This window comes from Herpailurus yagouaroundi, unplaced genomic scaffold (assembly GCF_014898765.1).
Source record: "Herpailurus yagouaroundi ecotype Mexico unplaced genomic scaffold, PumYag 191, whole genome shotgun sequence".
Classification (NCBI taxonomy): Eukaryota; Metazoa; Chordata; class Mammalia; order Carnivora; family Felidae; genus Herpailurus; species Herpailurus yagouaroundi.
Genome location: NW_024412422.1, coordinates 6,669,700 through 6,683,171, shown reverse-complemented (window position 1 = coordinate 6,683,171; position 13,472 = coordinate 6,669,700). Strand labels below are relative to the sequence as shown.

Sequence of the window (13,472 nt, the reverse complement as noted above, 5' to 3'; positions counted from 1 at the left end):
GGGGGAGAATCCCCCGCTCTGAGAAGCAGCGATTTAACCACCCGTGGGATCTCCCAAGATCAGGGAGCAGCCTGCCATGTATAAGAGAACCACGGGTGGGGGAGGGTGTTTACAGTGCCGAATTTTGGGCAATGCAGCAAGTCTGGGCTCAGGATACTGTATTTTTGAAGCACCACGGCGGGGGTTCTCACACTGATGGCATATGGACCATCCCATGAGCACTCTACTCCCAGCAGCTGAGAAAAACCACTGGTCGAGACCACTGCTCAGGTAGAGAAATTACTGGGTGCCAAAGCAGGAACCTAGCGTGGGCTCAGGTATATCCTTTATTGTGAAAACTTTTTTAAGTTGTATTTTTTATTTGATTGTGGTAGGAACACTTCAACGAATCCTACCCTCTTAACAAAATTTTTAAGTGCACAGTATAGCACTGTTCCCCGTAGGCAGGATTGCCCTTTTAAAGTGAGTTTGGGGGCGCCTGGGTGGCTCAGTCGGTTAAGCGTCTGACTCCCGCTAAGGTCGTGATCTCGCGGTTTTGAGTACGAACCCCGCGTCGGGCTCTGTGCTGACAGCTCGGAGCCTGGAGCTGCTTCGGATTCTGTGTCTCCCTCTCTCTCTCTGCCCCTCCCCCACTCGTGCTCTGTCTCTCTCTCTCTCTCTCTCTCAAAAATAAATAAACCTTAAAAAATAAAAAAAATAATAATCAAAGTGAGTTTGGGAGGAACAGCTCTGATCGATGCGGGGTGGGGGTGGGGGGATGGCTTGGATCTTCCCCGTCTCCAAGAAAGTGGGAAACGGATAGGGTGGCCGGGAGACATCAGATAGAATTTCCACAAGGTTGCCGATTCCAGGAAAGCGGATATTGCGTTTGCCCGGCCGTCTCCTGCAGCCCCAGCATCCAGCCCAGGACATGCACTTGATACATATTTGTTACCTTGACCTGACTTGAACTGGAGGGCTTGCCCAGTTTCTGCTGCGTCGCCCTCCCATGATCCCACGGACTTAACAACTTGGAGTGATTCGGAGTGTTTGCTGATCTCCATTCTGTCTGACTCAGCCATTTCTCTAGAACCCGCGGGGCTGGTCCGCCTACCCCACCTCAGGACATCCATATGCAGATTTCAGTTGCCACTCACCCTCTCACGAAACAGGGGACCACTTCGTCAGCCGGTATCCGGTTGAGCCAGGAGGAGCACACGCCGTGGTGAATTGGTCCTTCTCCATCTAGCAGAGGAACCAAGGCGGTCTGGCGCGCCTCCTGTCCCCAAGGTTCCCCGTCCCCGGCTTCCCCGCTCCCTCCAGAGCAGAAGGCCCAGAGCCCCATGCCAAGTCTGTGCCTTGGAATTCCTTGTCTGGACATGGTATGGTTGGGGTGAGCTCACGGCTGTGAAACCGCCCAGGGTTCCTGTGGGTGAGGGTGGGTCGGATTCAGATCCTGCCACTGACTGAGGTCACGGTCAGTGTGCTCTGGGTGACCTTCCAGGATGCCGGTCTCAGAGCTCCCCCGGGCACTGTGCACTTTAACCGCTTTATCAAGGAGGGAAAATACAGGAGGAAAACGCTAGGGTATCTGACTGACCTACAGCCAGCTGGACATCACGCAGCAGGGAGCTCCCCGCCCCGAGGGATGGGTGGGGGTGGCTTGTTTGAGTCGCTGCCTGGGGGGGGGGGGGGGGGCGGCGATGAGGAGATGACAGTAAAAGGGCTCTCAGGCTTGGGGAGTAGAGAAGAAGTTCAAGCGCACATCCTTCTCGCTTCCTGATTCTGCACCGGGTTGGCTCTGCCTGAAGGGGCGATCCACCTGCCCGGCCCCTTTCCCAGCTCCTGGCCTTGGGGATGGGTCTCCTCCCTGGGGACTTGGGATTTGGCAGACCTGCAGAGGCCCCTGGGGGCAAACGCAGACCCGGAGGCTCTCCCAGTGCCCTTGCCCACCTCGGGTGTGGTAGGAGACAACGGCCACGGTGAGGTGCACCTCGTCAGGGTACATGTCTGGGGAAGAACTGATTGAATAGTATCGAGGCTGCAGCAGGGACAGCTGGGTCAGGAGCAGGGTGGTGGGCATCTGGATGGACGGGAACTCTTCCAGCACCTCCACGATGGTGGGGTTCTTGCCCCATTTCCATTCCTCGTACTCCTGCAAGCCCTGTGCCAAGGAGAGGGACACAGGACTCGCACCCGCCCCGGTACACACTTCCAGCGAGGGCACCAGGATGTCCAGGGAAGGTAATGAGCCATCATAAATGATGGCTAACATTTATGCAGTAATTACTCCGTGCCAGCTTTTAATTCTTACGACCGTAGGAGGCAACGGACAAACATGGACGCCCTTTGGCTTTAAGGCAGTGATTCTGGGTTTTGAATCCAGGTGGGGGGTGGCAGACTTCAGCCCGACAGGGAAATGTGGCTTAACCACCTGTTTCGTAGGAGCCTAGGAGCTAAGAGTTGTTTTTACGTGTTTGAACAGATGGGAGCTGGGGATGAAATCAAAAGAATACTATTTCGCGACACGAGAATGTGATATGAAATTCAAATTTCTGCACCCACAAATGAGGTCTGATTGGACCCTGGCCACGCCCACTCACTTAGGTGCTGTCTATGCTGTTGGGCTATAACGGGAGAGTTTACGGGGTTGCGATAGAGACCTCAGGCACCGTGAGCCTAACATACTTCCTACCTGGCTGTCTATGGGAAAAGGTTGCTGACACCCACTTTAGGCCGTGTGGCCCCAGAATCTGTGCTCCCAACTATTATAGGTCCTGCCACATGTAAAGGTCAAGAGAGAAGGACCTGGAAATGGAAGGAGTTGTGACTCATTGATACAGAACTCAGCTGTGATCTGTGAGTTTGCAGGTCTGGAGACGATGCATCTGCAGAGAGCATAGGTCAAGTTTAAGATGGTGAATGACAGCCCCAAAGGAATAGGTTAGGGTGTGGAGGACCATGTTCAGGGGCATGTGGACAGCACAGCCCCTCTGGGACTCTGGAGTTATTTTTCCGACATCTCAGAAGCTGCCCTGGGCATTCCCTTATTGCTTACACGATGCTCAGGCTTTGAGGAATAAAGCCCATTATAAGTGCATCGTATAACAAAGCTTTCCCCCATGTTCCTAAAGGTGACCCTTGCTCTATTGATAGGGTATGGCACCCTTAAGGACGCGCCCCCCCAGACCTCCAGTCTCACTGATCTCTAGCTTACAAGGGTGCAATTAGCCAAGAGCCTCAGGAACTGCGGTCTGAAATGGACACCCACTAGAAACAGACATGGGTCACCGGTGCTGGTCCTTCCGAAGGCTGCAGCTGCCGTTCTAGATGCTTCCATTCAAACTTCCTTCCCTCTCCTTCACTTGGGGTCAGACTTGTTAGAGGTCTGATGGTTCTCCCAGCCTTACCTGAGTCTTTGCCATTTTTCTCTCACACAGGTGTTTCCCTTATTAAAAATCCTCACTCATTTAACCCCACCTTAGAGTTTGCGCTCTTTGGAAGAAACGGGCTAAGACATACAGTTTATCAAATTCTACTTGAAATCATCCCGTCCGAACAGTGCTGATCTCTGGTCCCTCTTCATGGCAGCCCCTGACTCATGAATTACACCTTTGAATTAAAGTTATGCATGTACACAGCATAAAAAGTGAAACAATTCTGCAAAGCTTATGATGAAAATTAATGCTCTGACTTCTCCAATCTGTTTCCAACTTTCCAGAGTTAACCCCTTACAACTCTCTATAAATGTTCCTTCTGGTGTTACTTTTCTCACTTCTAAATACAGGTGATCCTCAAACAACACGGGTCCCTCAAACACATTTTCTTTTCTCTAACTTACTTTATTATAAGAATACGGTATAGACTACATATAACATACAAAATGTGTGTTAATCGACCGTTTATATTCCTGGTAAAGCTTCCAGTCAACCGTAGGCTATATTTGTGGCAATTCTGGGGGAGTCAAAAGTTATATGTGGATTTCTACTACATGGGGGGTGGTTAGCACCCTTAACCCCGGTGCTGTTCAAGGGTCGACTGTAATATGCATTCTTTGAATTAGCCTCTTCCTCTCTGCCCATCATTCAGTGCCCTCTCCTGGACAGCGGAAGAAAGCTAAACCAACGTTGCTTAGTGGAGAGCAGCCCCCACTGGGAGAAGTCTGGGTGGCCCCCCTGGGTAGGATTCTACGGAGCCAGGTTTTGCAGCAGCTTGGGGCAAGGAAGCCCTAGGCTTCAAAGCAAGGGTGATAGAAGGGTTTGTTTGATTCATTTTACCATCAGAGGGGCTCCTATATCTTGCAGTCCTATCAATAAGTCCTCTGCTTTGGGAAAGGCCTCTCTCTAAAACAGGGCAAGTGGGATTCTCTATTTCTTTTCCTCCTAAGTATGGGCTCAGATAGAACTCATGGAAGCTCAAGAGTTGCGAAGGAAGGAGGAACAAGAGTTAGCACAGACATTTCTACCAGGCCAGAGAACTCTGAGATTCAAAAGAGGTACCCTCGTTCTGTCAGACCTTAGTTAGAATGAAGGGAGATGGTCAGGACTAGCCAATATGGCGGCCGCCTGCAAACAAAAATTGGCAACTCTTGCTCAACCCTGCCACCTGCTGGACAGCTGTGGTTATAGTTCTATAACTCTCCGCCAACTAGGAGGTGAAAGGTACCCTTGGGGGTTGTACGAGGCCAGGGACCCACCTTGCTGAGGACCAGCAGTCGCTGCTTCTCTTTCTCGCTGGTGGCCAGGGACGCAAACTGCTGCAGCTGCAGTGGCGTGGGCGGCGTGGTGATGTCCAGGTAGTACTTGAAGGCCTGGAAGATGGTGCAGGGCGGGAGGCGGTGCTCATCTGTCCAGTTACTGATGACGCCTATGGAGGTGAGGGGTGGACGGGGGAAGGAGAGTCTGAGCTCCGAGGGCTTAGGTCCAGGCCAGGAAGGCCAGATTTGCTTCTGGGACAGAGGACGGGGCCGGTGAGCCTTGGCTTGCCACCTTCCATGTTCCACATCTACACCCAGGGTTCTGGGGACCACGCGATCACCTCATCTATGCAAGGCGCATATCCAAAATCAATTGAGCAAACCAGTTCAAAAATAAAAAGAATAAACCATTATTTAAATAGCATGAGACAGTCCCGTGGCATTCTATGCAGTGAGCCCCCCTACTGAACACAAGCTATGGGTCTATTTTGGCTCTGTCTGCCCTCTCATGGTGCCAGCCTCTCAAACCTCTCAGTGGGGTTTCAGTATTTAAAATTGCAAACGTACCTAACACTTTCCTAGCGCTTTCTCTAGGCCAAGTGCTATTCTCCAGTAATTCATTGAGTCCTTACAACAATCCTAGGTGATTGGTGCTATTAGTATCATCATCCCCGTGTTGCCACGGAGAAAAAAGGAAGAAGCACAGAGAGGTAAAGGGATTTGCCCGAGGCCACACAACTCATAAGTGTGAAGTCAGGCAGCACTGCTCCAGACTTCGTTCTGACTACTGCACTGTAGGGCGTCTGTGTAATTTGCACCTGATATAGCCCCTAAACACAAGCCTTTACTTTATATCAGGGGTTCAACCCAAGATAAAAAAGTGCTAGTCCAACACCAAGGAAGAATTTGGCTGGGTAGGATTTATGAAGATAAAGTGTTGTCTCTCCAAAGTGGTATCTTTCTTCTTCTTTTTAAAAAATGTTTATTTATTTATTTTGAGCAGGGGAGGAGCAGAGAGAGAGAGAGAGAGAGAGAGAGAGAGAATCCCAAGCAGGCTCCATGCTGTCAGCACAGAACACGAACCGTGAGAGCATGACCTGAGCTGAAATCAGGAGTTGGACACTTAATTGACTGAGCCACCCAGGCGCCCCCAAAGTGGTATCTTTCGGTAGGCTTTTCAGCAGGGCTCTGACCACATACTATTTCCACATTCTGCTCTGATGGTACACCCTAACTCCTTCGGAAAGGTGGGCTGTCACCTAAGGTCACTGTGGTTCCTCGTACCTGAGCCCTAGGCTTACCTGCGCCTACTGAGCTGAAGCACGGAGACCCATTTGCCTTTGAAAGTTCTTCAACAGGAATGTCAAGGATGGTCACCGAAACGACCAGAACCTGATCTAATGAGGTCAGAAACGTGGTTCAACCTCTAGTGGGCCATCGAGCTGCATATAGTGCCTTTTCATTTTAAGAGGAGGGAGGGGCACTCAGCTGCTACTTATTCGGTGGGCAGTGAGGCGGTGGTGATGAAGGCAGGCAGAAGCCCCTGCCCCCAGGGACGAGCTGAGGATGTCCTGGTATCATGGACGCTGGTCCATGGACGCGGGCTCAGCCAGTTGGGCCAAGGTTGTTCAGCCATGAGCCCGGGAGGAGTTTTCAGTCTCAAAAACTGGAGGTGACAGAGACCCATTCTGCCACCTGGCGTGGTGATGGGGAAGAAGGACGGGTCTCCCCCCCCCTCCCCCCCACGCACTGCCCCTGGAACCCCCCGGGGGAAGGGGAGAAGCTTCGGGAGCAGCCGGGTGGGGTGCCCGGCCCTGGCCATAGTTACCCAAAGCCGTGTTCCTCTCCACCAGCAGTTCCACCTTCACCAGCTGGTTGACTGGGGGAGCATCTTCCAGCCGCTCCATCAGGGCGTTCACGAGGTCCTCGCGGTTGCCAGGGAAGACGCCCAGGTGGTCCCCAGGCTGGTACTGCAGCTCCTGATTCCCATTGGTGTGGAGACGCACGAAGATCGTTGATCGGCTGGAGGGGAAGTCGAGGAACAGTTGGATAAGGGTCACCAGCTACTGCCTCCTCTCCTTGCTCCTTCGCCTCTTCTTGTGCCTGCAATCCCCCTCCTTCCATCCCGTGAGCCCCCAAGTCCTCTGCCCCCATCATTCCACACCATAGCTTTTGGCACCCGTGAGCTCCGCATTGCAAATCCAGTGGAAAGTTCCGAGCGCTCCTCTTGGTCATGGAAGACGCACTGGGCATATCTGCTCACTTCCTCCTTCTCAACTCCTTTGTCCTGGATTCCAGCACCCCAGGCTCTCCTGATCTTCTCTCCTTGGCGGCTCCTTCTTGTCTCCCCAAACTCTAGGCATGAGAGTACCTCAGGGTTCAGTCCTCAGATTCCTTGCTTTTCTATCTTCCTTCACCGGCTTTTCTCCAAACCACTTACCGCCATCTGCCCTCTAGTAGAGTTTACATCGTCATGTGGTTTGTGGTCTGGCCCCCTGCCTGCCCCCCTGGCCTCCAGGGCAATGCAAATTCTAGACGGCAAGGAATCTGTTTTCTCCACTGCTCTATTCCTGGCAAATAGGACCGTGCGTGGCACATCGTTGGTACTCAAGAAATATTTATTAGATGAAGAGACCTCAGACTCCCAGGGTTAACCAGCCGCCATAACAGACTCTGTTCTCAGTACTAATTGGGGTTCTCCCAGGAACCACTACCCCATTGGAGCCAAGGTAGCCCGAGTCCTCATTCTGTGTAATGCCAGCTCTCCTGGGAATCCCAAGCTCCACCCGTCTTCTGTAAGTGGAGGGTCCCCATATTGTCATGGAAATGAGAAACATAATTGGTCTTTGTTATGTACAAATCCACCAATATAAGTTTGAGAGATCTAAGGAGAAAACGCAGAGAGAAATTTATTTGTATCTGTCAGGTACTTCTCTTTTGCATTGGTTTTTGAATTTTAAGGGCAGAAGGCGTATGCCAAGGGAAGGCTTCAACAATGAATTCACAGACTACGATCATTCTGGTCCTTTACAAAGTTTTAGTACAGATCCACCTGGAAACTTGGGGGCCCCATCACACTTTGAAAATCAGATTCTTTGTACTCTTTGAGTCTGCATTTCGACCTGCTTTTCTTCGTTGCTAATTGGTTCTCAGTTGATAGAGACCCTTCGTATTCAATGTGAAGTTTCTACATTCTCCACAGAATGTAAATCAACACTTGAATAGATCAATGGGACTCGCTATTTAAAGGAGTCTCTGGCACACCCAAGAAGCCTTTTGTGCTGCAAATAGCCACCATCATTAAAAAGAGTTGTGCTGGCACATTCACTTTTGCAAGTATTTTCTTGAAGCAAGGCACCCCCGTCCTTAGTCTGGTGGGGAAATTGGTGGCTGAAATTGTGAATGGTGCTGTCAGGGTCTGGGGTCCCATTCTCTTTTCCTGGACAGATTTTGCTATCCCTGGGACACTAATCTTGTCAACTATAAGGACTCGCACGACTGATTCTGCTCTGAGTTCATAGGCATTTCTGGTTCCTGGAGAGCAAAGACATCATCACCTCCTGCCAGTTCCACGATCGGAATTAGCAGAGGCTGAGAGCCAGCAGGGGGCGCTGTGGGGCTGCTCATTTCGGAGCCTCTCGCGCCAACCACAGGAAGCCTTTGAAAGGCCCGCAAATCAATTCCCACTTTCTCCTAGATCATCACGATTTCTTTCAGAAGTATATTTGCCTCCGTTCTGGGCGGTACAAAATAGAAATGCGGAGGACCCGTACTTGCTGAGCTGGCTCACGTTCACAGTCATTTCTCCCAAGTCCTCCTGAACGTGACATAAGGTGGTCAGGCCGCCAAGGGGCAGGAATGGGGAGGCAGCTGGCAGGTTAGCAGGGTGGGCCCAGGCTGTGCCCCAGTCTGGGAATTTAACCCGGGGGACTCTGCAAGCCTCTGATCAGGCATGACTTCCTAAGCCCAGCGCTGAATGGCTGCGTGGCCCCAGGACACCCTGATGGGCTGGTCCTTGAGACCTTGTGGGGGAAGCAGATTTCCCCCCAACCCCTTCCCAGTTGCACTAACCTGGAGACCAGTTGTCTTAAATCTCAACGGGAGGGGGGGGGAGGGGTTTGTAAGAATTGTATAGGATTTTGTAAGCTTTTTTTTTTTTTTTTTTTTTTTTTTAAGCTTGGGACACATATGGGCCATTGAGAAGTACAGAGGAAGGGGAGAAAGGGAGGAATGGGAAGGTAGCAGTCATTTGGAGCCTCAACCATCCCCTCCTCCAGAGTATCCACTGCTTGTGATTTATATCCACACACGGAAGCATAACACACACGTGTGCTTGGCGGCGGCTCATTGACGGGCTCACAGATGAAACAACAGTCAGCTAACATCCAGCATTAAATGGAAAAAAAAAATAGCTACTTTCATTCTTCAGTGTAAAGAGTAAATATTGTAAGTTTCAAGTTTCATTCGCTTAGCAAATTTATACTGAGTGCCGGGCACTGTTCTAGGCACTGGTGAGACAGTGTTGGACGCACAACAAAGTGTTCTATTCTCATTGAGGAGCAACTTAAAAAGGTCTCAGAGGGGGTTGGTGATGTGGATGGGTGGGTGGTGATGGGCTGGGGGCAGCGGGCCGAGTGACCATCAGATAAGGATGGTCAGGGAGCCCTCTGTGATGTCACATGTCAGCAGAGACCTGAACAAAGAGAAAAAGGCGACATGCAAAGATCTGTTTGGGAAGAGTGTGCATGTGCAAAGGCCCTGGGGTATGAAAAGGTGTGGCACGTTTGGGGAAGGGAAAGAAGGCTGGAGTGTTTGGAGGTGGGAGAAGGAGATCAGAGAGCCGGGCAGAGGCCAGATCACAAAGGCCTCATTATGACCTGTCATGGCAAGAAGTTTGAAGGTCTCCTCAATCCAGTGAGAAGCCACTAAAGGGCTTGAAGCAGCAGAGGATTCAATTTACGTTTTTAAAAGATTGGTCTGGCTGCTGTTTGGAAACGTATCTTTGAGAGAAAAGCCAAGACACAAGGAGACAAATACCATTGATGAACAGGGCTTTGCTCCAGGTGGCAGCTGTAGGTCTGAGACGAAGTTGAAAGTCAAGTCCCGTAGGACCAGAGGACCGGCTGTGAGCTGGATGTGCAGTGTAAGGGAGGGCCAGGAGGCAAGATGGATGCTTGAGTTTTGGGGTTAAGCCAAATGTCGATGTTCTCTGCCGAAGCGGGAAAGTTGGAGAGAAGCAATTTCATCCGAGGCGAGACACGAATCGAGAGCTCCCCCACCAGGAACTGGCCGTTGTAATGTCCTGCCACCCTCCACGATGCCTCAGTGCTCAGGACCCCTGCCGCACCTTGGCTCCTGCCAGCCTCTGCCTGGACGCTCCTCCTTTGTCCTCATTTCCTTTCTAAAGCCTACCCTGTGTCTTCCTTCCTCCTTCTGACATCTGGGACTTAAGATCACCCAACCCGATTACCCATTACCACTCCATTATATCTGCTTCTCTATTGTTTGCTAATTGGTGTACCAAAAAGTGTATCTCCTGGCCAGGCAGTAACCGTGGTCATTTTTCTCTTTCGATGAGAAAGAGAAATTGCAGGTCACTTTGCCTGCAATTAAGGGTCTGTGGGGCAGAGAAAGATTTGTGATATCTTGCTCATGGCCTCCTGGCCCCAAAACCGTGACTTTGTGCCGACTTGGGCAGGGGGAAAATGGGAGAGAGTATCATACTTTTTGCCTCAATCATCCTTTTAAAAAAACCCCAACTTATAAAGCTGGAGATGATAGAAAGCCTGAAAAGAGGTAGTGTTACGGATTGTGCTTCTACAGACGTAGACACCTGTATACAATCTGATTCTTTTTGTGCTCCTTCATGACTGATTTTAATACTACGTTCCAGGTCCTAACCTTGCTGAAGTATTCTCTCCCTCAGCATAGAGTCGGCTGTCCTTTCCAGAGGTGAGTGGGGGTTATTCTGGGACTCGGTCCAACTTAGCATGCAGAACATTTGCAAAGGACCTTGCTTTTTATGGTTTAGGGAGTAATTTTTGTGATCTGGTTTTTCAGAGCTTGTTGCTAAAGGAAATTTCCAGTGGATTCTCAGTCCCTTCTCCTCTGGGCTACCAAAGTCATCGCTTTCCACAGGGCAGACTGGGAAGTAGGGTGCGTATTTCAGATACAGAGTCCCTCCCTGTATCAGAGATCATTATGCTCCGAATGTAGCATTTAACTAATTATTCAAAGGGATTAATTTCCCAATCCATTTCTTTCATGCTTGAGGAGCTAAGAGAGAACATGAGAGCTCTGGGGGCTTCATCCTGCTGGTAACTTTATCAGAGGTTTGGAGCCCACGTAGAAAGCATGCATACTAAGTTTGCAGGTGTTTGATGCTGGGACAGACAAGGAAGAGAAGGGAGACGTATGATATGCTGGCTGTTTTGTGCACCTTGTCCTTAATACAACGGCTTTGCAATGCTCTTGAGGTCACATGTGGAGCCATCCGGCATACAGACTTTGGAGTCAGAGAACCGAGTCTGCGTGACCTTGGAAAAGTCACTGGCATTTTCTGATCGCCATTCTTCATGTTTAAAGTGTTGATGATCCGAGGAGCACCTACTTCCTGGGCTGGTCAAAGAGTTCTGGGAGATCCCACACAGAGAGCACTCAACACAGTGCTCGGCACACACAAAGCACTAGCTAACCATCAGCGATCTTTATGGCCACCACTCTCCTTTGACATAAGGAGACGGGGCTCCGAGGCCCTGAGTGACTTTGCCCACGGTCACACAGCTGGTATGCAGCAGAACCCAGGGCTGTCCAGCTTGCGAGCCTACTCTTTGCACTATGCCATGTGCAAAGAATCAAGATTTCAAAAGAGCGTTGTGGGCTGTAACTGGAAAGTGAAAAAAAAACAAAAATGCCTTTCAATAGGGATCAATGCAAAGGACTTCATTAAGGCCACAAATACTGTTTACTCAAGGACAGTGATGGACGGACCTGGCTCCATCACTCTGAAAACACTCGATGTCTAAGAGCAGCAAGGGTGCAAGCTTAGTGCGAGAGCAGTGTGGCAATCAGGACAACGCCTGACATCTTGGGCGGCCTCAGCGTGTCCCGCTCAAACGGCGGGGGGGGGGGGGTGGTTATAAGGTTATAAGAGCCTCGGGGCCCGTGGCGGCTCCGACAGGTCCTCCACTGCACTGTGACCAGGTCTGAGAACGACATCCCCGGCAGGGCACAGCGTGTCCTTTGACGAAAGCGAAAGGCTCGGGAAACTAGGCCTTAGGAAGAACGACGGGAAGGAATCAAGACCACAGGAGAGGCTGGTTGGTGGCTTTGGCTCTTAGCGGGTCTCCCATTTGGAAGAACTGAATCTGGTTTGGGTGTCGCTCGAGTATAACCGGGGTCAAAATGAAGTGCTAGGAAGATGCCCTCTGGTCATAGCGAGAGTAAGATGAGATCTGACAACCTGCACTTCGAAACACAGCGCGGTCTGTTTTGTGAGGTGACGAACCTCCTGTCGTCCCAGAGGAATTTCAACGGAGTCCGGGTAGCCAGTTTTCAAGACTCCACAGAGAAGAAGGACCCACAAGGAGGAAATGCTCTCTGACCGGGATGCTGGGGTGCGATGCACATTAGCATTCTGACAAGGGTGCGGTCTATATCAAAAGTGCCTCATAAATCCTTCCTGTTTCTGCTTTCCGCGATGGTCGCCACCATCTCCGTTCCTGGACCTTCTAGGTCCGAGCTTGGCAAAGGGAAAGCAGGAAAATCTCGATGCTGCAAGGCAGCAGGGGGGTCCCCGTGGCACTTGGAATCGTAACGGGGAAGCCAGTCCCCCGAGCCAACCAGGACTCTCCGTCCCGATCGTGGGTGACCCCCGGAGCACAGGGGGGTAACCCCGAGCCCACCGAAGGTGTTCCTACCTGGATTTAGGGCTCTGAAGGTTTTGGCGGCTGAGGAGTCGAGCGGCCGAGACCCGCTTTTTGTGGACATTGGATAGACCTGTGGGGAGCAAAACAACAGTCTTCCTGAGATGGGGTTAAACTGTGGTCGGTGCAAACCTTCCAGCTTCTACTGACCCTCCCTTCACACTTCCACTGTCCCCCAGAGTGAAGCCAAGAGGTGAAAGAAAAGACTCGGGGGGGGGGGGGGGGGCCGGCTGTGGAGAATGCGAAGGAAAAGCAAATCTGGTCGAGCTGAGTTGAGAAGAAGAGGTCAGAGTGACATCCTCCTGCTGGAGGGAGGGACATCCAAGGACACGCCTGGCTGAGCAGGGGTGGGGGGGGGGCGCTGGCAGTGGACTTGTTTTGAGAGGATTGCACGAAAGGTAAGCAATGAAACCCACCTCCTCTAAGTGGGTGGAGGTGAGAACTCCTGTCTTTCCTGCCCCCCCCCCCCCCCCCGGCACCGTCTTGCGTGCCTCCCCAGGAGCGGGGGGAGAGGTACCTTGTGTAAGTTCCGGAGCTTCGGCCACGTAGGTGAGGCGGAACTTGTTTCTTTTCCAGCTGCGGTCGTTGCTGATGAGGGAGTTGTTTGCCTTCTCAATGTTGACGTCATCTCCCACGCAGAACACATCGCAGGCTGCCTGTGGCACACACAGGGCTTCCGGTGACCTCTTTCAGCCAAGAGGGACTCTCCACCAACAGCTCGAAACCATGACATGAATCCCTCCATCCATCCATCCATCCATCCGCCCATCTGTCCATCCATCCTTCCATCCCTCCGCCTACCCACCGGTTCATCCTCCCTCTCTTCCTTCCTCACTCCTCCCTCCCTCCCTTCCTTCCATCTATTCATCCAT

At 51.4% G+C, this 13,472-nt stretch overlaps 1 protein-coding gene across 3 annotated transcripts in view; it reads right to left on the bottom strand.

Annotated features, from left to right (window-relative positions):
• The window catches only part of NOS1 (nitric oxide synthase 1), a 182,141-nt gene that overhangs the window by 8,993 nt on the left and 159,676 nt on the right, over positions 1 to 13,472 (bottom strand). For all 3 annotated transcript variants that reach the window (XM_040443771.1, XM_040443770.1, XM_040443772.1), the window contains 6 exons: positions 13,118 to 13,256; positions 12,595 to 12,673; positions 6,504 to 6,697; positions 4,676 to 4,845; positions 1,933 to 2,143; positions 1,137 to 1,224 (listed from right to left, as the gene is read on the bottom strand). In XM_040443771.1, the coding sequence (XP_040299705.1) occupies positions 1,137 to 1,224; positions 1,933 to 2,143; positions 4,676 to 4,845; positions 6,504 to 6,697; positions 12,595 to 12,673; positions 13,118 to 13,256 (881 nt within the window). The remainder of the gene's footprint in view (positions 1 to 1,136; positions 1,225 to 1,932; positions 2,144 to 4,675; positions 4,846 to 6,503; positions 6,698 to 12,594; positions 12,674 to 13,117; positions 13,257 to 13,472) is intronic.